Source organism: Ornithodoros turicata, chromosome 7 (genome assembly GCF_037126465.1).
Source record: "Ornithodoros turicata isolate Travis chromosome 7, ASM3712646v1, whole genome shotgun sequence".
In the NCBI taxonomy this organism is placed as follows: domain Eukaryota; kingdom Metazoa; phylum Arthropoda; class Arachnida; order Ixodida; family Argasidae; genus Ornithodoros; species Ornithodoros turicata.
This window is the reverse complement of record NC_088207.1, coordinates 42129960-42153431: the sequence shown is the minus strand read 5'-3', so window position 1 is coordinate 42153431 and position 23472 is coordinate 42129960. Positions and strand designations below refer to the sequence as shown.

The following is a 23472-nucleotide window of genomic DNA, read 5'->3' as shown; positions in this document are numbered from 1 at the left end:
GGCGGCAATCTGAAACTTGTTTTTAAAGTGATCTAAGCAGCCCCGCAAGAACTACACCTCCTAGAACACACGTGGGCTTCCTTCAGCAGCCTTAATCGGGGAACTTCCTGTACTTGCGTAACTGACGCTGTATTTCGGCGAAGGACTGCAATCGGCATCGCGTAAAATTTTAAAACGGCATTGCTTCCAAAAAAGAAAAACTGCAGTCGGCGGAGTCTAGCGACTTTTCCAGAGTCGCTGTCATATGTACCAGGTGAGAAAGCCTATATGGTCATCTATGTTATCTGTATTTGCTTACTGCCACCGACAAGGCTGTCATCTTGTCATAGAGCATAGCTCTGCTCGGGTGTCCTTCCTTGATTGTGTATCGACTGTAATTGTTTAGGCTCCAGACCCCCTAAGCCCCCCTCGCGAAGGCAGTCTCAGAAACGTAGATTCTGCCGGTTTGGATCAACAGCTGTTTAATGTTGAAATTAAATTAATTAAAGCAAAATGTTAAAACTTTGCTACCCGTCAGTTCCAACGTCTTCTTACAGTCTAAGAACAACCGAAGCATTATGGCAGTTATGTATGACATGTATCATTGCCGACATGTGTTTAGAAGTGATATATAAAAGCCCTCTTTGTTATATCAACGGGGTGTTTGGGAAAGAAAGGGAGGGGTGCCGTCGTCATCAAACATTTGGGGTCGTAGGGAGCGCATTAATTCAATGGGGATTTCGGAGGGGTCACTGACTGCTAAATTACGTCAGTAAAACGCAGTGGTATGTTGAAGAAACGGACGGGACGAGCCATCTGGATGAAAAGGGCGCAGGTGATGCCAACAAACTAAGACGGGAATTAGAGCGGCAAGAGCACTGCATGACTCACCCTACACCTGCTCTGTCTTCAATATCTGCGCGAAAAATTTTGTCGGGTTGCAAGCTGATGGAATGATGGTTATCGGCCTCACAAAGGTGGGCAACGTCACGACTGACGCCCTGGGGAATATGCGTCTTGGGCAGACTTCTAAGGAAACTGTGCAGACATATGTCTGAAAGAGTCTGAAGAAATCCCAGGAAAACCCCCAGACAGCACAGCCGGCACCGGGGTTCGGACCCGAGTACCTCCCAGTCTCGACGTGACATGGCCAGCACGCTAACCACTGAGCCACGCAAGCTCAAAGGGCCCATGTGACCCTCAAAAGAGACCAAACCAAACCAAGCCGAAGCAATCTGGCAACTGGCAAGATCCCTTCCATCATGGTCAGATTTGCAAATAGAAAGTTGTGCAACAAATGGCTAAACATTGAAGGAAGCCTCAGAGTGGACAAGGACAGACAATAACAAATCTACGTAGAAGATGATGTGACGAGATTTTTTTCCCCCTGTCTGTGCTAAACCAAATAAGGGCAAACTGATATTTGTTTGACACCAGAGGTGGGCTGACTTTCCTAACAAGGCCTGAGGGACACCATGTACTGAGAATAAACAAAGAGGGCAATCGGCTAGCTCTGATGCCCTGGATTACCTCAAAGGCAGTTGGTTTAGTGGGATGGTCAACGTTCCTAGAAGTCTTTTCAATAGAGATGAGTGCGGGTATGAAAATTCGCACCCGTACCGCACCCGCAGCAATGTCATTGGCTCAACCCGCACCGCACCCGCACATCCCGACGCGTATCCGCATACCCGCCGATATACCCGCAGCCCAATGCGTACGCATGTTTCAGTTATGCCACATGATCGTCACAGCACGAAATGATTTATTGATGCGGGGGACAATGTCCGTTAGTGAGCCACTTTTCCAACGCGTCAGAAGCTGGCGACTGCTGACATGGTTGCCAGCTTACTGATGCGAAGAGTACCAGTCGTGGTGTCAAAAGATAGCCAAAGTTAACCACGTGGCAAACAACAATTTTATTTTGAGATGATGAATTGGATATGGAACGTCGTGGAAAGTATTTTGGGTGAAATGTTCGCAATGTATCGGGTCATACACCAAAATCCGACGGGTTGGTTTTGTGCCTGCGGGTATACCCGCGTATGCATAATAAACAATGTTAGCAACAACACATCAAGTAAACAACAATATTCTAGAATAAGGAAGTGACTGATGCCCAGACAAGTCCTATGAAACTGAAAATTTATTGTTACTCAGAACACAAGAGTTGTGTGGAGTCTGAAGAGAGAAGAAATCAGAAAAAGAACAAGGGCAGACAGAGAATGGAGAACAGTCTTAATGGGTTACATTTCAAGAGATCTACTTGAAACATATGATATATGACTAAAAACCGTGCCCCTTCCACGATTTACCCCATCACATTCCCGCAACACAGGTCTCGCTGCCTGAACACGGCTGCGAACCAAGCAGCGTTTTCCTCGCATACCATCCCTGTATTCCCTTTCTCTCAAAAGAGATCTATGTACAAGTTCTGGTGAAATACACCACACGAGAAAACAAAAACGCGACAAACAACAGAAAAGCCGGTCTTAAATGTACATTATATACAGGAAATGAAAGCAATACAGTTACAGAGGAGCATCCATCTCAATCCGCTACCCCCTCACATTCTTCAGCTGAGGTCAAGTAAGCGACGATTCATACCTGCAGCCACGCATTTAAACAAACACACACACACACACAAAGCTATCCTCGCATCCTACACCACTTTGGTCAGGGCTAACCCTAGTGACGTTAGAAGGCTGGCTGTAGTACGGGAGACACATGCCCGTAGTTTACTTTGAAGTGCTATGTTTATGGCAATGTGCTCCGACCTGCATGCTTCTGTGCTTGAAACGGTTAGTATATCACTTAATCATGTTAATGCAAACACCCAACAGTGCACCACAAGCTTTGCTAGTGTCAGTTGCAGGATCAATGCTTCATTTAGCCTAGATCAAACTAATGGTGCTGTTACACATATCCTATGCTTTCTTTGTAATGCAAGGGTAAGCGAGGCTTGCACATCAATATTTTGGTTACACAACGAATTCTACTCTGTAATTTGTGGATTGCATATGTAGGGGTGTTTTGATGTAGGTCCTGCCTTTCAGCCGCTAAATGTTTTCTTTTGCAAAGAGGAGCAATTTGTGAAAAGCAACAAACGTTTTGCTACAGCAGCAGTGAAATGAAATCTCAGGTTCCTTGTGTGCTCTGAACAGCAGAGAACTTTTAAAAGGCCTCAAAACCACAAGTATTGTATTCATTTGAAACTTTGGCACATTTGTAAGGCACTATACAAAAGAGCACCTCGGGTCTTATGAAGCTGGGAAATTTCACTGCATTTTCTCACTTTATTAGAAGAGATGATTATGAGTAAATATGCTTGTGAGATTTGCTGCAGTCACACACAGCTGAAAAGATGCAGGTAACAGATGCAAAAAAAAAGAAGAAAAAACCTATGCAGTGCAACTGCCATCTTCAACTATATACACTATTGTTCGATGTCACAGCAACGCAGCTTTCTTAACAACAGATTAACCACACATATGCCCTAAGAGACAATGATGTGCCGCATTTGCAATGCACAACATCTAACAGAAAATTGACCTTAGTAGATGTTAGTCATTCAGCAATGATCTTCATGTACAATGATGTAATGTCTCTGTACTTCATACTGAGTACCCAGAATGGTTTTCCAGTTATCGTGGGCATAAGAGCCATTTCGTCAGCATTACACCCTCTGTCTGTCGTCGTGCGTGGGTTCATTGGCAAAAAAACACAAAAAGGAATAGACAAAATCGTGCAACATTCGCCCAAAGAACTGAACACAACATGATTGTTCGTCACACAAAAGGAATCTTGATCAAATCGAAATTTTGATTAGTGATCTTAAAATGGGAACACATCTAACGCCCCAGCGAGAGCACAAGTGGTGAAGGAAGCCATTGTAGCAGGCACGGAACATGCACACAGAAAGAAAGAATGAAATCTGCCATACAATCTTTCAAATACCAATAAATAAGACAAAGATAGGTGTACCAACGGGCTGGCACAACAGAAGCACTGCAAGCAGAAAATTAAGCAGAAAGGTGAAGAGGTAGGTCATATCGAGAGCCCTGTACAATGACAACACACGCATTCAGCGGAAGGAAACAAGTAATTACTAAATATGTCTATAGCTCAGGAGAATATAAGGGGGCAATGGCATGGCATTCAGCCTTTTCAAACACTTGTGCCACACTCCTAAAGAAAAATTTTTACACGCAAGCTATATATAAAATATTTATAGTTCCATGTTACACTATCCTTTATGCTCATCAGCTTTTCACAGTTATCACAACTGTACCTTTCAAAATACCAGGTGGAGCAGCAACAACAACAACAAGTGCTCCACCCACATACACAACTAGTGCCTCGTAAGAGTCCAAAGACACTAGTTTCAACCGGGACACCTTTTTCTTTTTTTTGTTATGTGCATGTGTAAATCAAGTCAAGAAGTCTCTTTGCATGGCTGAGATCATTCACTTGCTCAGGGGCATATTAACCTGGAGCGAGCAAAACCTGGGAGTAAACTTCACTTGCTTTGGCCAATGTGTGCTACTGACAACATGGCGCACAGCGTAACGGTCGTGCGGACAAAAATCTTAGCTGTATCAAATATAGTCTGCTTTTGATGTATAACAAAGGCACTGTGCTTCTGTGACCTTTCTCTTAGCCTTTTGCTTCTGAATGGGAAGTAACAAAAAAAAACAGCAAACAAATACGCTGATTGTAGATCTTCCCTTTTTGAGGGGCTGTGAAAGTTTCTGTTGATAGACACTAACGCCACCGCACACATATGCCTAGTGAAAGGATTTGTAAGGTTCAGGCAACATAGTGTCAATCCACAGATTAGTACGATGGTGAACGAGGGGGGGCATGCCAAAGCAACGTGACGCCTGACCAATGAAGGAAACACTAGCACTATAAATATGAAGTTTTGTACCGGGCATTGCATGGATCCTGTGGCAGTCCTGAAGTTAGAAACACATTTGGCTCATTACTGTCCTGCACGCTTACCCAAATACAGATTACCCACAGCCCTTCATCTTCAAGGCACATGTGGCAACGCACAGCTTCCAATACTACGTCATTTCTTAAAATAATTAAAATCTGCACATCAAAAATGAACACGGAAAGTATAGCTCGCACTCTCTGTGCTCGGCACGAGAACGTCTTCCAACTTCCTTAAAAAAAAAAAAATTCTCGTCCATCGTCGAGAGAATCCCTCAGATTCGTACCGGTAACAGCAAAAACCGCTGCGACACTGCTGTCCTGGACGTACATTTCCACCGAGAGCACAGTCACACATACACGGGTGACCCCTGACCGTCCCCCGCTTCCTCGGCCCCTGCCTCGGCTATATTTCCGGGCACTCCGAGCGCGGAGCCGGTACCCGCTCTCACGGGATATGCTTGCGCGCCATCATCAAAGAAGCGCCTGAAGGTGAACTCAAAGAAAGCATGCTCGGGATGTCGCCCCAGGTCGCTGGGAGCAGACGCCGCTGCCTCTGCCCGCTCCAGTGCAAGCGCCGCTTCGTCGACAGCGTCGAAGTTCGAAGTGTCCGCCGGGTAGCGTATGTTAGGGGTGTATGGAGCAGTCTGCTTGCGCAGGTCACCAGAAAAGTCTATGGGGATGAAGAACGCGTGCGACTTGATCTCCTCAGCGCCGTTGCGACCGAGGCGGCGGTCAGCACCGCAGCAGAGTTTCAGGATCAGATCTGTACCCTCTGGTGAGAGCTTTGCATTCTTGGGAATCTGCAGTGTTGCCTCCCAGTTGAGTACCTGAAGAAACAATGCGCAAGTCTGTTGGGCAGCAGCTACACACAGCTGACGTAATATCGCCACACTCATGAACACACTAATTATGGTACTTGTACCGAGATCTAATATCAACTACACTTAGGGCCTGACTTTTTCGGGTTTTATTTTTGGCCAAATCCGGGGGGGTAAATATCAGGTGATATTTTTCATTTGAAAATTCGGGTGTATTCGGGTTAAATCCCGTTAAGGCATATTCGGTCGTCAGGAATTCGGGTGTATTCGGGTGATTTTCTTTTTGTTTAATAAAAATTTGTCTTAGCATGGAACTAATGTTTAGCAATGTTATCAAACTTTATTTTAATGCACACTTATGAGTGTGCCACGCGACCCGGATGTTTTCGGGTAGATTCGGGTTAAACCAGAATTTTACAGATTTCGTTCGGGGGGTAAATATCGGGCGGATACGGGTTTAACCCTAAAAAGTAAGGCCCTAACAACACTGTGTCGGCAGTGATGCCTGACGCCAAAGATTTGTGATATGGGGCCTCGCCTTCAATAACAATTATAACGTGCCAGGGTCAACAATACATAATTGGGCTAGCAACGTCATATATAATAGCTAGAGCTTGAAGTTTGAGTGTTTAACCCTCAAACCCTCCCTTAACCCGACTCTCCCCCAAATTTGCACCTGAAGGTTGCCTCTTTAGGGTGAAACCCAATTTTTACCCGGCAAATTGCCCTCACTGAGATGTCTGTAGGAATGCACACTAACTTGTTTGGCATAAAATGCGGTTGCATCACTGTTTGTACCGAATAAGTTCAGTTAGTTTGAGTAACAGAGCCCGATTTCTCCCCGAATTTAGCATACTGGAAGTTTTCCCACACAAATTTGTATGAATTTAGACCACGTTTATTTACCCGATTTTTACTCCCCGAATTTAGAAAAAATATTTCCTGAAAACTTGAGGCTCTAATAATAGCACGTCCCGTGGCATTCAAACAAACTTTGTGGGCGGTAGTGACCTTCATTGCTTCAGTCACCTTTGAGTTCACTGCAGTGATGAAAAAACAGAAAAACCACATTGCAGGACACTATGTTAAGCATTTTAGATTGAATCATAGTTCTGGCTCAAAAAGTAGTGAAGCTATGTTATATAAGCATATACCATAAGTGAGCATTACCAAAGGACATCCCCCCCCCACATGTACTTCACACCAATGCTAGGCATAGTTCTCACGCTAGAAAAAGTGTAAAATCAAGACAAAAATTCATTTTTTATTTATTATCAAGGAATTCTATAAAATCCTAGATTGTGGCATTGTGCTTACCTTGTACTGGGTCTCACTTGGCGTGTTGGCCAGAAAAGGTGGCTGCCCAACCAGCATCTCATACAAGATGACTCCTACACTCCACCAATCACACGACTGTCCATAGCCTGACAAGTGCACATGCTATGGTTATTTTACTGCAGAAACTTAACAGAAGGCAAAACATACCTTGGCGTGCAAGAACTTCGGGAGCAATATAATTGGGAGTGCCAACGAGGGACTGTGCTAAGCATCGCTGATGTTCCTTTTTGCGCCGCCTCTCTAATGGTTTGCTGTTGCCATTGTTGCAGTGGCACTCTGTAGACCACGTTCTGTCAGGGTCCATAGAATCCTGTCGAGCATGTTCCCCTGCAAAGCGAAAAACGAGAAATATGCGCGCTTGCTAAACAGCATTTTCATACCCAATGGCAAAGGAAAGTAGTCACAGCGCAGTGGAAGGAAGCATACTAGGCAGTGAGGTACAATGAATAGCTGCACCCGAACTGGTTTGCCTTCCGTGTTTCATGCTCACATTGTCAACAAACATTAGTTTCACATTCAGCAGCTGTGCAGTGTAGTGACACTGATGGAAGCACACATCCCACCTTCTTAATACAGTACCTTATTGGCAACGTCTAGAGGTTGATCACACGAAAAAGAAGCAGCAAATTCTAGACTTCATTTTACATACGATCTTTTTAAACGTACCTCGAAGACTGTCACATTTTAACGTGCCTGCGCTGAATGCATACTTCTGTAGAAATGCGCAAACGTCAGGTCCACTGGACAAGCCCCACAGAACTCTACACACTAGGAACGGTGCTCACAGTACATGACATCAGAAAAATGTACTGCTCCCCCGATTAAATTTTGAATACCACTGTCAGCAAAACGTAACTAAACATGACCAGAGCATTCAAATGCAAGCAAGCTGGTGTAACAATGTGTATGGTATTATTTGACCTTGAGGGGGTGGTCTTGTCCTGTCTACTTGTGTTTCGTGTCCCTGTCCCTACCACCTCTTCAAGCTCCAAGAAATGATACCATCCATAACTAAACAATGAACCTTTTTCACAACTGCTTACGCGTGTGCGACGGCCTTGGGTGTGCCGGTTTCTCCGTGTTCAATATATGGCACTGGAGGAGGACTGCAGGAGTGGGGACCATTGAGGACACTGCGCAAACTCGTCGGCCCCACTCCAAGATCGGATTTGGTCCTTTATATGCTACCCACGTGGGTTTGTTTTGGCGCGCGCCCGAAGGTGGTTTGCTAGAGAACTGCTAGGATGTGACGCGAACGTGAAAAGGGTCCATTGCTTCTGTTGCAAACACCACGTCATCAGGTGGCTTGATGCACGACCTACTAGATTATAGTGACCATGTCATAATCGGTAAACCCAATGAGGGAGCCCGTCCGCACGATCCACTAGGGGCACTACTCATGGGCCTGCAAAATCTGCATCACGATTGGACGACGGAAATTTGAATTTTGAACGCGCAGAAGCGGACGCACGATTACCGTTGCAGACGACAGCGACAGTTCCTATGAAAACGCGTGGAATGATGATGATAATCAACTTTAGAAGGAAGCACCTCTCGTGGGACATCCACCGCTTGTACAAAAATACTAAGGTAAGCTAAAGTACAGAGTACTGCGGAAATTGAGGAAGCAATAACCGGGCCGATGAGTAGCGCCACCGCTAGCCTCCAAATGCGGCGATGGGAAGAGATCCGTATGACATGGTCGCTATAGCCTAGTAGGTCGTGGGCTTGATGCAACCATGCCGTGCAACCATGCCGTGCAACCATCACAGAGAGCAGCTCACCATTGCGCTGGTAGTACTTGGAATTATGAGTCCATCGGAACCCTGTACACAGCCCGAAATCTGTGAGCTTAATATGGCCATTCCTATCAATGAGCACATTGTCCGGCTTGATGTCGCGGTGAATGAATCCCAACTTATGGACACTTTCCACTGCGAGTACCAGTTCAGCTACATAGAAGCGTGCCAGGGGCTCCTGGAACACCCCAAATTTTATGAGAAGTGACATGAGGTCTCCGCCTGGGATGTAGTCCATCACAAAGTAAAGGTTGTCCTTGTCCTGAAATGAGTAGTACAACTTCACAACCCACTCATTGTCTGCCTCCGCCAGGATGTCTCGCTCCGCTTTGACGTGTGCCACTTGCTTTCGTTTCAGCACGTCCTCCTTGCTAAGTGTCTTCATCGCAAACAGCTGATTCGTGTCCTCCTTCCGAACTAGCGCAACTTCGCCAAAGGCTCCCACACCTATTGTCTTGATGCGAGTGAACATGGACTTGTCCATCTTGGCTCGGCATCGACGAATGTAATTCGATTCCTTCTGGTAGAGCATGCATCGTATCTGTCTCTGAGCCTCTTCGGACAGTCCCACTTTGGCCATTTCTGCCTCCAGTTGTTCCCTGCGCCGCTGTCTCTGCTGATGACTTTTGAGTACATTCTCAACGTGTTGCTCCATGAAGAATTTGTAAGCTGCTGATGAGTAGTTCCTCACTTTTGATGACCCCCGCTCTTCCTCTTTCTCCTTGGCCCATTCCTTCCGTACAGGAATGGGAGACTGATGAGTGGTCTTCCCTCGCCCAGAGTCGTGCGTCGAGTCTGACTGCGTTGACGGCGAAGACGCAGACGTCGTCGACATAAAGGACACTGGAGATTCTGACCTCGATGCTGAACTTGCTGTGTCAGTGACGATCGGTGATGGTTTGCGGATCCCATTGAGGTGACCTCTTGGAACCTGAGGGACAGCATTTGTCCCCTGCAGTGCAGATACTTGCGAAGAGCAAATGCTGGCTACTGTCGTTACTAGATCTGAACTTGCTGTCGTCGTAGTCGTGCGGCTGTGGCTTCCCTGTTGGAAACTCGCAGGAGACCCAGTTGTGCAATTTGATACAGACATTTGCTGCTGCTTTCCAAGCACAGCTGCAGCTCTCTGGGCTGCCAAGGCCACAACAGAAGAAGCGTAGCTTGGCGGCTCCGTCGTGGGCACTGTTGTGGGTACAACTTCTTGTCTTGTCTGCACTGAGGCTGCATATGGCGGTGGGGGAAGAGTGGCAAATCCTGTTGTAACTGGCACTTCCTGTCTCTGGTGCTGATGCACCGACGTCATGGTGCCTCCATTTTGGTGAAGATGGAGTGCTGAGGCATACGGTGGCGGCTGCTGCGGAGAAACATTTGGGTAGCTATGTTGCTGCTGGGATTGCTGCTGCTGCTGTTGCTGGTGCGTTCCTGCGACAGAATAGGACGGTGGTGGCACTTGATTCGGGTATGGTGGAGGTTCCGTTGGCCGTGGCGGAACTTGTCCCGAAGACGGGAAGCCATAAGCTGTCTGCGGGATTGGTGGTGGTGAGGTGGGCGCTATAGCTGTCTGTAGAATTGGTTTCTGAACTTGAGTACTCTTGACGGACTGCATGATCACTGGGGATTGGGACTTGGCCTGCCGCGCTGACCATGCTTGCAACGGAGATGGCCTCGGAGGAACTGCTCCTGGTGGCTGTGGACTCTGAGATGGTGGTGGAGTGTACGCCGGAGGGGGAGTCCTCTTCTGGGTCACTGGTGGCACTGAGTACTCACTACTGCTGACAGTGTTGGCAGGACTCTGTCTGCCTCCTGAGCTGCTGGACGCTGTGTAAGAGGACAAGCTCGCCAGGTACGGAGGTGGGGCCATGCCACTTTGATAGGAGCCCAAACCTTGCAGTCGGGCGCCATTGAAAGGCACAGGACTAGGGTTCTTTGAAGAATTGCTGCTGTGTCCACTGATGGATGAAGGTACCCTCGGAGCTTGCTTCAACATGGAAACTGTGTGTGCCATTGCCGCACCCCTTGGCGGTGGTGGAGGAGGCGGGGGCTCGCTGGGGGGAAAATCTGGGGTCAGCAGACGAGGGGGGTCCGGCAGGAGACTCCGTTGTTGTAACCCGGTGATTGTCACGCTCGCAGGGCTGTCAGATCGTGAGCTTGTGCCAATGTCTAGCATGGAGCGTTCCCAGAGTGGCACCCCGTCCAGTGCAAAGCTGTTCTTCCGTAAGGCCTTCAGCTTGCCTATCGAACAAAACAGAGGATCTCGGTCAGTCTGTTATGCAAACTCATAGAGAGCACTCATAGAGAGCACTCACTAGAGCATCATCTTGGAATGTTTCTCCTGACTCTGCTTCCTCCACAATGTCGAGTCATATTTAGCTTTCTAAATAAGTAGCACAAGGGAATTATGCAAGTTGGCATAGACAAGCTTTGAGCATTCTGGATGTCCCGTCATAGAAAAACTGTACCGTCTTCGTATATTCAGTCTAATCAAATGGCAGGTTTCTACTGGATCATTGTTTTGTTGAGCTTTGGTATAGTTTGCTATCTCATCAGGTCCCTAGTGATACCTTAATTCCATTTAGCCAATCCTAACTTTTGTCCCCAGATCCTACAGCATAATGCTCGAATGAAGACTTGTAGAGTTATGTGCATACTAAAAAGCGGGTTCCCACTGAATTTTGGAACAAAAATGCAAGAGACTTTCGAGGACGTTTTAAGGCTTAGTCGTCGTTTTGCCTGGGATGTAAAACACAGTGTATGACCAGGGCTTCAACATCTACAAGTATCTTCAACAACATCTTCAACAGCTACAGGTATCACACGAGACAATGCATGGGGACTGCACAATAGTGATCCCCTTTCACAAATGTGACCGACACCTCCTGAATGTTAAAGATCACAGGATAGAAAGGAAGGTTGATGAATACAACGCAGGGTGCCGTTCATTTCTCGCACTTATGATTCCTATTACAATGAGTGCTAACACCTGCAATTTAAAAACTCTAGTTATCCTGAGTTAACTCAGGATAAGCAGAATTTGTACTGACAGCTCCACGAGAATAAGAAAAAGTTGCAAAATCAAGGTTTCTCAAGGTCTGCGGAAAATTCCAGGGTTCTCCAGACCTTGAAAATAGAATTTTCAAATTCCAGGGTATTCATGGGTAATGAAGGACCAGTGGGAACCATGAGTTAGTACATGGTAAATAAATAATGCTCAGGGAATATTCTCACAATGGGAATATTCTTACTCGTGCTGCTCACATCCTCAAGCAAAGCGGGTAATTAAGAAAAAGGACGCAGAAATTGGAAAGAACTCGTACCTCCCGATTTAGACAGCCCATTGAGATGGGGCTCCTTGTCTTGTCCGAATTCCATGATCTTGGGAGGCCTTTTCGTCGACCGATAGCCAGGATCCTGCGAGACAAAAGCAGGTCTCCCTAAGGACACAAACACACGTCAACAGCTTATCATGGGGAGTAGTGCCCGGGGTGGCACCATCTTTCCACCACATGTTCGGAACAACAGAGGCAGGGCGTGAGTGAGTGTCCTGAACACATTTTCTCGAAATGCGGAGGAGGACGCCCGCTACGTGACTGCCTCGAGTAATTCTTGAAAAGTTACATCTGAACATAAATTATAATTGGGAGTTATTGCGGCACTGTATCAACAAATCGACCTATCCTCGCAACCTATCCTCAAAACACAGCCTCGAATGATACTTCACCTCTTTAGGCTTCATTTTTGCGTATGTTTCACTCCCACGGCCAATGAGTCGCGCGTCAACATGACACACGCCATAATCAAGCCGTTTACCTTTCCCTTGCATCAGAACGGAACTTGCAGGAGGTCAGAGAACATGTCGCTTGCCTCTACCCAAAATTGCATTTTCACACGTCTCCTCGCGATCATCTGCATGTTGGAGCTAACCCTGCTGCTGTGACTGACTGCAGGCGGAAAACTTCAAAGGCAGCGGGAGAATTGGAAGAAGAGAAGAATGCATTCCTCTCCATGTCTCCTGGCTCAGTTCCAGGAGCTCTATTTAGAGAGGACTCTGTTGCTTCAGCTGTAGTGTAAAACCCTAATACCTTAGAAGTACTGCAACAATGTTTCACCATTTTCTTTTTGTCACTTATGGCTCGTATCCGTATGCCAGCTGTAAAACTGGCCTGAGAAGTGCAGAACGGGCAAAATACATCCTGCAGTATAAGACTGTATGCAGCGCTGCAAATGCACAAGCACATGGAGCTCATAGGAAATGACAGTAAATATAATAAATATAAAATAATAGTAACAAAAATAAGTAACCTGTCAAAAAAATTTCCTATTTTCATCCGTAAAGTGAACTACAAGTAACACTTCATGATCTACAGCTTTTGTGGCGTGACATTCCTTGTACTTCCTACTGTCCTCTGATAACAGAGTAACCTGGATAGCAAGTACAACTTTGTTAAACAAAATATAACTACATTCTCTCAATAAAAGGGCCACCACTGCTGTGCAGATAGATTTTGGTCATGAAGCGAATTGTCCTAGCAATGGGAGAACACCTCCAGTGTGCAACAAAAGGCTGGGCTATTACACTACAGGATAGGAAACATAACTGAAGGACACCTTTTATCCTGCTTCTTGCCTTCGGTACGCAGTCAAAAATCAGTAGTAAAAAAACCCTGATCATGATGAGATGAGCAAATTTATGATGTGGGTATAGCCTCATAAACTATAATTTTTAGACTAATGGGTATCATATGAATAAAGTCATTACATGAGGTTATTATCATATTAATAAGTAAATATTTGTTATATATAAGTATATTATTCTTATATCATTATTAAAAGAAAAAAATGTTGATGCTAGTATACAAGTGATACAAAAGTGACACAATACACATATTGATACAAGCACACAATATGTTGGAATATCAGTATTGTGGTAGAGGCTCTGCCCTCTTCATGACTGAAGGAGGTAGGGCATCTCTTACATCTTTCACATTATCTCTCACTTTTCCCTAATGTCTCTTTAGCTGTTTATTCCTTTTTCACTTTTCTTACTACTCTTTTCTGAATCTCATTTATATTTATAAGTCTCAAAATATTTTACCTGTGCAAATATTGGAGTATAAATACAAACACTTTTTATCTACTTTGCATATTTTGCACACACCCAAACTGCTACTACGCAAACACATTTATAAGTGGGTTGTCAGTGATTACAATTATTTTGTGAATTTCACTACACAAAAGCACTAGCACTTCGTCACTGGGTCAAATATCACGAGTGTGGATGTCACGTTTTTACCCGCATACTTTATTGGTACCCACATACAATTATCTATACAATTATTGTTACCGAAAATACAACTGAACTCCTAACTACAGCTGCAGCTGACCTCATTGCACTTTGGATGCACCCACAGGCAAAAACTCGATCTAAAAAAAAAAATTTAAATCCCGACGAATTTTTCCAGCTGGCTAGCCAAACTAAAGCAACAAACAACGTTATGCCACCCTAAAAAAAAAAGTGGTTAATATTGCCTATAGCTAAAGTACAGAAAATGTGCTTTACGACATGGGAAAATCCGCGCAATCGCGTTCGAGTTATCGCAATCGATGGAAATGAATCGCCGCTTGTTACGTATCTACGTGCACGACGTAAACAGCTCAATATGAGCCCGAGTATCCACGCGACGATGTGGCTCTTCATGTGCGAGTGAGGGGCTCTGATGAATCAGCTGCCGAACCCAAAATAATGAGGAAGGAAGGCAACCAGCGCGGGCGGCCGTCCAACTTCCTCACGCATTCCATCACTTCCTTTTTGCGGCGCTAAATACACGGTCCCGGACACTTTCTTTGCGCAAGTATTGGGGCACATATATATACATATTTTTTTACCTTTCCTGCGAGGAAAGTGTTTTATAATAACGAATACTTCGGGGACATGACCTCCTGGCAGTGGCGTAGCCAGACCTCCAAGGTTGGAGGGGTGGGGGATGCTCTATACGAACCCCCCCCCCCCCGCCGATCCTGGGCCGCCAACACACACATACCTCTGCATACAGCGAGGTCAGAGATGAATATCTAGGATATTTGAAAGTTACAAATGCGATGACATATGAGGTGTCATGACAAGTGAGGACGCGTCACAAGATTGGAAGCAGTTTGAAAACCTTATAATGTCAAAACTACCATTAATTTACTAATTAATACTAATGTTTTCTCCACGGATTTGCACTATGTGCGTGGGTCGTCCTCTGGCATGTAGCTATGGCTCGATGCCCGTGGCCCTCTGGTGGCCCCACAACGCCACTGCCCCCTGGTTACGCGAACGTTCTGCCTTTCCTGCGTCACGTCCAATGAATCGTATTTTTTGTCGTGACACCGTCAACGTTCCGGTTGCAAGCCGTAAGCTACCCGGCCGTTGACTGCCTCTCAGAATGCGTTGCTTCTCAAATCCTTTAAATTACCTAAAGAGTAGACCTTTGGGCTTGTTGGTATTCTGTGTGTAGACTGGGGGAGCGCTCAATCAGGAGACAAGACGAGAGACAAGAGCATGCCTCCCGCTTGTCTGTCCGTCTTTGTCTTCTGATTCAGCGCTCCTCAGTTTACATTCAAAATACCGTTCGCCCACTGTAACTCAAACACGCAGAGCACCGTAGCTAAGGACGTGCTGTCAGCAACGAACGAGTCTCTTATCTTTATCCCAACGCATCATCGTACTAACGGGGAAATGTTAAACACCATCGTTATACATGGCCAAGAAATGACGTGGATACGTGGCTGCACTCGTCCAACATCACTGGGGAGGTTGCCACAAGATCCTCCCTAGTAGGCGTTATTTATTTATTAAAAAGTGCCCGCTAACAGCTCGTGCCTAAAGTGAATGGGTCACTCTGCACAATACAAACATAAATACAGACATTGCGATTGCAAGGAAAAGTCACATAACCATTGAACCTTACACAGTATGCCTGAATTCTCGCCGTGTAACAAAAATATCGCCATCGATAACTGATGCCCACAATTTGTTAAAAGTAACCTCTGATCTGAGTACGGCAGAAAGCAGACACACTTGGTTCACTATCGAGTTGTCCTAAGTGGTGCTTTTTAGACATACAGAAGGAACATCAGCACCAGGTTATACCCTTAGGACTTTGTTTCCTCCATATCTCGCTAACGTTTTATGCGTGCGTCTTATACACCAGAAAATATAGTAGTCATAAAATATCATGAAGTGCTTTTACAGCACCTGGAGTGCCGTTCGTTGTCTGAACGACTGTTTATTTGTCAAAGTGGCGGTACATGGAAGGCTGCTGATTGCAGATGGCTAGTAGATTGTTGATAACGCGGCTTCCGAAGTACCTTATCTACCACGTCCAATCAACTGATGTGATTCGGAGTCGTGTATTTCACAACTTCACGGTAACATTATCAACGATCTACTACACACTGGTCTGTCTCCATGACGCGCACCGCAATCCTTCAGCTCGACGCTTCGTGCCAACATTTTCGCGCAGAAACGTCTTGCTGGCTTGAGACTGACGCGTGTGTCGTCATTTTGAACGCAACTCTCGGGCCACTCCATTAGAGACACGAGTTTTCAAGGTATCTCTCCAGTGGGTGCACGCCAGACAAAGCGGCAGCACTGGTGTTGCAAGAGGTCCTAAAAAGTGAAACGCCAGTACTGACAAACGCGATTCTCTTCTTCCCTCCAATGGATCTCGGATGACGTGTGTCCTGCCCCGGTCAGATTGGGGAACGCGAAACGAAGCGACCGCAATAGGGGCAAACCGCGAAATATTTGCGGCGCAAAATTACGGGTCTTGACGGGGAATGCAATAATATGGAAGAACGTTAGGGGCAGAACAAAGTCCCGGAGTGGCGCCAGCCACGCATTCCTTCCTGCGCAGACGCATCTGTCTAATAGCCAAAGGGCAAGCCAGCCAGCCGACCTTCCTCCCCTTTCCCTCTTCCAGGGGAGTGTCAGGCAGGCTTCACAGGACCTTTACAAGGTCTTTGGAAGAACAGCTGCCGTTTCTTGTGCTGCACAGCTGTCAAGACAGGGAGGGTGCCTCCCCAGGCCCTCCTCATCTGAACGGCTCGTTCGCACAGCAGAGGTTTTTCCCATACCATTGCGCCAAAAACATCGTTAATATCAAAGAAAAAGAAGAGAAGAAAAAGTGATATAGAAGCATTTTAGGAGGCGAAGGGCATCCAGTTTTAAATGGACATCATTTTCTATAAGTTCTTGCGTTTGGGGCAAGTCTGTAAAGTGTACGCACATTAACATTTTTGATAGGTCATTGGACATGTGGGCACACTGTGCCCCTTTTTGTCGTTTTCCTTTTTTTTTTTGGGCTCCCAATGAAAAAGCACAGGAAGTGTCCACTTTGGGAACTTTGTACACTTCAAGCGATCTCGCTGTACAACAGTGCATTTGCACAGTCCAACAGCACACACACAATGCACATAAAATTATCTAAAAAAGAACCTTGTCCTATGAAGGATACTCTCATGTTCAGAGAGTTGGTGTCACAAAGGTTCTAAAAAGAGGACATCCACACATGTACTTTTCCCAAAATTATTTCCCCAACTGCATACTCTCTCCATTACTTCCTATAAGCTACTATTAGCTCAAGCAACCATTTATTACTGTGGTTTTCACAAATGTAAGCATTTGCATCCCCCTTTTGCCTTGGTAACATGCAGCTGTCATTTCCTAGCGTACTCGTCATCATTAAATTAAGATTTTGCTTATTCACGATGCATGCAAAATAACAAATGTGAACATTAACAAAATGAATATTTACACGAGTTAGTAGCTACTTCCACTGCAGTGCACCAACTTCAGTACTGTACTTCAACGAAACAGATAGTATGAACATGTACGGTCACTCCATGAAATGAGCATTTGTATAGAGCAGAGCACCACCCTAAGGGTAAGGTAAAATGAGCCAGGTCCCCAGCAAAGAATGTGCCTGTCTGAAGAAAAGCCTTATTGCCCGTATTGTCCAGATAATGCTCACACGAAGCTTTCATTTTCATGACAATAGCACAGGTTAGGACAACGAATTGGAAATGTTACCAACACAGCTTAAAAATGGTTACGCTCCTACTGGATATGAGGTCACCCGGCAACAAACAGAAACTGTACAGCTTTAATCAGAGATGGAAAAGAATGCGGCATAAAAGATGCATCGGTTTGAATGTTATCATGCGAAGCCACTCATTTTCCTTTCACACTAGAAATCTGACAATCTGATAATTTTGGCTCTGTCATTGGAAACATACTGAAAACGTTCAATAGTGCAGGCGAGCTTCACTAGAGCATTACATGTCGTGATATGCAAGCACAACTAGCAGATTTCTTAAAAAACGTTGAGATGGAAACCGCTGAACATGGGTATGGCATATGAGACATAGTATTTCACTCAGTAGAGACAGTAGTCTGTAGTGGTAGGATATTGAATGTACCACACCAAGCAAGACCCAAAGGGCAAATAGCACATAAGTTTGTCAGTCTTTTGTGGAAACCTGACAACTGTTTGCTCAATGCAGCCGACAACACTGTCCACAGGCAATGATGAAGGCAACATACACTCGATGCATAGATATAGCACCACTCTTCTCGTACACGTATTGGAAAAGCGTTCAGAAAACTGACACACACACAGATAAAGCAGAAACTAACCTCAGAGGATGTGTGGGACGGTAAAGACGCGTAAGAACTGGACTCGCTGGCCGTTGAACTGGCACTGGACATTTGGTCAGAGGAGCGTCTTCCCCTTCCCCCGCCATCTTGGTCGTGGGCGAAAGGCATGAGACTGTTTCGTATCTGCTGGAGGGCCTTCAGCCGGTACTCCTTGTGCGCTCCCGCTGCCACCTTGTGCGGGCCAGCGGTAGGCCCCACGGGGCTTGGGGATGTGGGGCCCAGGGTCCCCCTGTGGTCCCCCCCTCCGCCGGCGGCATCACCGGGCCGCAGCATGGCAGAGCGGTGCTCCTCCCGGGGCTCGCTCGGGGGAAGGGGGGGCTAGATCGCCTGCGCTTTGCTCACCCCTTCTCCGACTGCTGCTGCGCCATATGGGCGCTCGTCTCCTGCAGGAGGGGCAGACAAGTATGCGTGAGCCACGACGCTGTGCACCAGTTTCAAAGTGTGCGCTGGACATTCTAAATTACACTACACTTGTGTTCACTGAATTCACTCAAAATGACACATCTAAGCCCCGCCCAACTTGTTTTCATTGGCTGCAGTAGCTAGCCACGTCAGTGCACCCTGCAACAAGTAGTGCACAGACGCTGATACATACTATAGGATGGATGGATGACTAAGTGGCTTTCCCTTTGTATCGGGCTGTGGCGTAGCGCCACCTAGCCTGTGAGCGTGCGTAGCGCACCCTAACACTAATGGAATTTTAGACAGTAGACGCCATATTAGCATATTACCACGTTTTCACTCATGCCACCTGGTGGCATAGCATTTCTCCAACGGAGCAACTCGGTTATGCTCAATGGACAACACTTAGGTTGAACACAGGCTTTCTTCGAAATGACAATTACAACAGCTGCAGCCATTGGTATAGCATCCTGCATACTATTGCAGTATAGATGGATGTCTCTACCTAGGAGAATGATCGCGCGAGAGCATATCGCCGAGACCGACTAGCCGCACATTTAATATTCAGGGTGTTTAAGCACTTGAACTGTGTTTCAGACACTAAACAGACTGTGAAGAAGATGGTAGGAACCACTCTTTCGACAAGAACAAGACAATGTATAGTACAGGGCACTGAACTTCCATAATGACATCACTGTGACTTGTTTTGTTCTCCCAAAGGAAGTACTTTATTAGGCAAAAAATATTGAGATGGTGCAACTGTCACTATGTTTGTATTTACTTCCTCTCGTAGTTCAAGTAAAAGCTGGCATGCAACCTCTACCTGTGTTAGGAATAATCAAATCCGTCGGGAACGATATACCGTTTAATATATGTAGGTTAGTTCAACAGTACAAGTGCATGCACATGTAGACCGACCTTTCTAACTGCTGGCCCACAAAAATGGGAACACAGCACGAGCGGTGATTTACAAGTCTTGTGTCACCGAACACAACAACGCTCTCCTAAACAATGTTTAAAAAAAAAACTTCACCAACCAAGCAAGTGGGACCTCTCTGTACTAGGTTTGTCGATTATGCACTATCAACTCGACTTTAGCCGCACAGTTGCGGTAGTTTATACACTACGTAACGTAATTAGGCCTAACATTCTCCAGAAAGCTGCATTGTGGGCCGCCTAATCGAAATCATAGCCCCGTTTTGGATACTTGACAACGACCAAAAGTGTAGTACAACCAGCAGAGACTTGTATAAGACTGAGCCTCTGTTCGCTTGTCGTCGCAACAGAAAGGAAATAGCAAGATGCCGAAATCTGATACTGTGAAACAGCACCCGAAAACCTACGCGAACTCTAAAGCCCATTGCGTGTAAAGCATGCAGTGCAACGGCGACTTCACAGCACTGACATCAATCGATTGATCAGATTCATTGTTGGAACTCGCGTCAATCACCAAACTATGAAAGTTATAATGCATAAAGTTAGGGGGAAATTAAGATAACCCCGATTTGTTGTTTCGGCGGACGCCATATTGGTTTGCATCAAGCCGCCTAGGGGAACGCTAAGCAACGTTGGAGGAAAACATGCCACACTTAAATTTGTAGAACCAGACATACCTACGTCGTTACCGTGATAAACGTAATCCTGGGAGTACTATGCAAACACACAGCGCACAAATCACAGAGGCGAAATACACAGCACTTCCAAACATGGTCTACGAGGAACCGCCGGACAGATCATTTACACGTAGTAGGACGGCGACGGCGTCATCAAACTACTTCGTTTCGCCGTACCCTTATTACACAGGATGAAACACAAGTCGATGCGATGAGCGGAGGAATATGAACAATAAACTTCACAGTTAACACGCTCCCATCACTAACGTAACTTGAAAAACGTAAACTTTTCCACAAAGGGGATCCATGGTCTGAGAACCATGAACAGAAGTTTGAGTGGCGTATAGGCTCCGCCCACCTTCCACATTGTTGACATTCCAGTGCGGTCACGTGATCCGAATGATTGACGCACGCTCCACCCCTCGCATATTTTGAATTCCTTTTTTACCACGTGACGACATGGGACGTGACGACCCTTGAGGGTGGTATTTGTGTCAGAATTGATGTTTGGTAAGCTTGTAAAGAGCATTGCACGGAAGCCAGTGTGTTAATTTTATGCACAGTTGTAAGCGGCATCAGATGTGAGACTGGTGTGCTTGATCGCCTTTTTTGACGAGTGGCGCTGCAAATGCAGGCGATAAGCATATGTGTTTGTGCATATTCATACGTTTATAGACCAATTATCGGAACTTTCAAGCGTTTCACGCCCGACCCGGAATGTATTTTATTAAACTCGTTATTGGATTTAGCGTTTGTTTCTTTGGCTTAGCATTCCATCCTTCAGTGACTTCAGCGCTTCCAGTCTGAGCTAGGGCATCTCTTCGTGCGTGGCTTCCTTCCCCAACCACATTACCATAGTTATAGCAGCAGTGCTGTAGAAGAAGAATCCACCTACAAATTGATGCACCAGGGATCGATTTACTACGTTGCCCAATTCTATCATGATATCGAAACCGAAAGAGAAGCAACGTCGGGCTCAGACGCTCGTGGCGCCGTCTAGCATAACACATGCAAAACGGGAACAACTCGATGAAAAGGCAAAAACTTTCGAAGTTGTTCCCACACGAGTACTGAAATTTTTATCGTGCTTGTGACTCCACTTGGAAATCTGTCCTGCATGAGAAGGGGATAACTCGGCTAACTCGACGTTGACTCTACTCTCCTACTCGATGGCCTGTGGCTATGGCTGCTGCGAACGAGGTTTTGTTTTGGTCTGGCAGCGTGCTGTGCGGTAAAAGGAATTTTGATTCCGCAGATATCGAATCTTTACCCATTACAGCATGGCTCGTAAACCGTTTAAGGTTGTGCCGTGGTACAACAGGTGAGTATTGAGGACGATGCATCTTATTATGGCTAATTTGTAAATTTTACACGTGCTACTTTACACGTTACTTCGAAGGCGTGAATGGGAGCGCGTGTACAAAAACATCTTCAGTGGAAATTATACCGACATGCAGTGGGCTCTCAACAGGATAGCAGTATGGAAAAGCAGGCGAGTTTGTTTCGATTCGTCGTGGCTAGTATGGTCTGCGAACATTCGCGATGTCATATCTGAAGCATCGCGAGACCTGCCACTTTTTTTTTTTTTTTGTAATTAATGCACGACTATTATTTACAATAAAGGTCAGAATGTGGACTACCTGGAGCTCTTGAAGCTACTGCTGCTCTGCTTAGAGCTCAGCTGTGGAAAGAACGGCACACAAACGATGATCCAGCTCTGTCATCTCATGCTGACTTGGAACCACAGTATGGCATAGCACTTGTCAAGTAAGTGTTCGATATTTGTCGACTGTATGATATCGCGCCAAGCAAACTATACAACGCCGAGGTAGCCATGATAAAATAAATGTTATGTCATGTACATCTCAGTGCAGATTTGTACTGCAAAAAGCCTCATTAAAGACAAACATGATTGTATCTAGAAAACGAAGTAATATGAACGCAAGATGAAATTACTGCTGTGCTGTTCCTCCAGTTGTTCTTCACACTTACCATTCAAGAAGGAAGCTAATACTCTTTCTTTGTAGGTTTGTGAGTGAAATTATTGAACCTGAACAGCTCAGGTTGGGCTGTGGAATGAGAGAAGCGGGCTTAAGTGTAAGTAGCCATTTCAGAAATGTACAACGAGTGGCTCGTCAGGGGCCAACATCTATGGTGCAATAAGCAGGAGCCAGCATTTTTTTTTTAAAGCATAACTTAACCTTGTCTTTTGGCAAGCTTGGGCGAAACTCAGACATACTCTTGTCCTCCGCACGCATGGACACCTGCATACAATAATTGCAACATGCTTAAGAGAACAAACCGTTTATAGCATACTACAAGGTTTAAGTCTTCATTTGACAGCTCGAAGGAACTGAACATTTGATGGCGATGATGATTTGTCATACTAGCAAGGGTTCACTATACAGGGTGCAGCACGAAACGTGTCATTTGACCCGTGAAAAAAAAACGGCTCAGCAGAAAAATATGGGGTAAACGGCTACCTTCCGGCCATTGAATTTGCCACCCACTAAAATTACTTTTAACGACTTTTAATTGAAATAAATTGAATTTTTTAAAATTGAACTTTGGAATATGCCTAGTCAATGTAAAGTTTTTCTTTTTTTCTTGCTAAATGAGATAGACCGTGGTTGAATTAGCTAAACCCACCGCAAAATACGTTACGTAGCACGGCGGTTATGTCCAGAAACGGCGTCCGAAAATTGAGGTTTTTATTTGCGCACTTGTCAGCGACGCACTAAATCAGCCACAAAACAGCGGTGTGAGGAGGGCACTAGCCACCTGATAGAGCAGCTGCAGAAAAGGAGGAAAAGGAACAAGAGACACCACGTATGGGCAGACAAGCGGGTTTCTGATTGCTGGATGCGAAAGTTACCCCTGCCTTA

General features: G+C 45.7%; 2 protein-coding genes across 5 annotated transcripts in view; one reads left to right on the top strand and one right to left on the bottom strand.

The window, feature by feature from the left end:
• Positions 1 to 23472, top strand: part of LOC135401134 (uncharacterized) — a 29791-nt gene that overhangs the window by 365 nt on the left and 5954 nt on the right. The window contains exons 1-4 of one of the 2 annotated variants that reach the window (XM_064633338.1): positions 21707 to 21908; positions 21987 to 22079; positions 22211 to 22354; positions 22615 to 22684. In XM_064633338.1, the coding sequence (XP_064489408.1) occupies positions 21868 to 21908; positions 21987 to 22079; positions 22211 to 22354; positions 22615 to 22684 (348 nt within the window). In that variant the 5' untranslated portion in view covers positions 21707 to 21867. Of the gene's footprint in view, positions 1 to 21706; positions 21909 to 21986; positions 22080 to 22210; positions 22355 to 22614; positions 22685 to 23472 lie in introns of those variants that run through there. The other variant, XM_064633339.1, reaches the window with a different exon arrangement.
• Positions 2105 to 20935, bottom strand: LOC135401133 (serine/threonine-protein kinase LATS1-like). Of its 3 annotated transcripts, none has more exons than XM_064633334.1 (7): positions 20588 to 20935; positions 18552 to 18955; positions 12187 to 12280; positions 8858 to 11104; positions 7221 to 7400; positions 7053 to 7159; positions 2105 to 5744 (listed from the first exon to the last, which is right to left on the bottom strand). In XM_064633334.1, exons 2-7 carry the CDS (start codon positions 18843 to 18845, stop codon positions 5265 to 5267), a joined length of 3402 nt encoding a protein of 1133 aa, XP_064489404.1. In that variant the 5' UTR covers positions 18846 to 18955; positions 20588 to 20935; the 3' UTR covers positions 2105 to 5264. The 3 variants fall into 3 exon arrangements, with proteins under 3 accessions (XP_064489404.1, XP_064489407.1, XP_064489406.1); XM_064633337.1 differs by lacking the exon at positions 20588 to 20935 and adding an exon at positions 20318 to 20497; XM_064633336.1 differs by lacking the exon at positions 20588 to 20935 and adding an exon at positions 20012 to 20206.

Bases quoted from the DNA above. Each gene is read 5' to 3' on its own strand.
- LOC135401133 (XM_064633334.1), bottom strand. From the start codon at position 18,845: ATGCTGCGGCCCGGTGATGCCGCCGGCGGAGGGGGGGACCACAGGGGG. The intron at 7,160-7,220 runs GTATGTTTTGCC...TGCACTTGTCAG, and splicing joins CGAAGTTCTTGCACGCCAAG to GCTATGGACAGTCGTGTGAT. The intron at 5,745-7,052 runs GTAAGCACAATG...TTGTTTCTTCAG, and splicing joins CAAGTGAGACCCAGTACAAG to GTACTCAACTGGGAGGCAAC.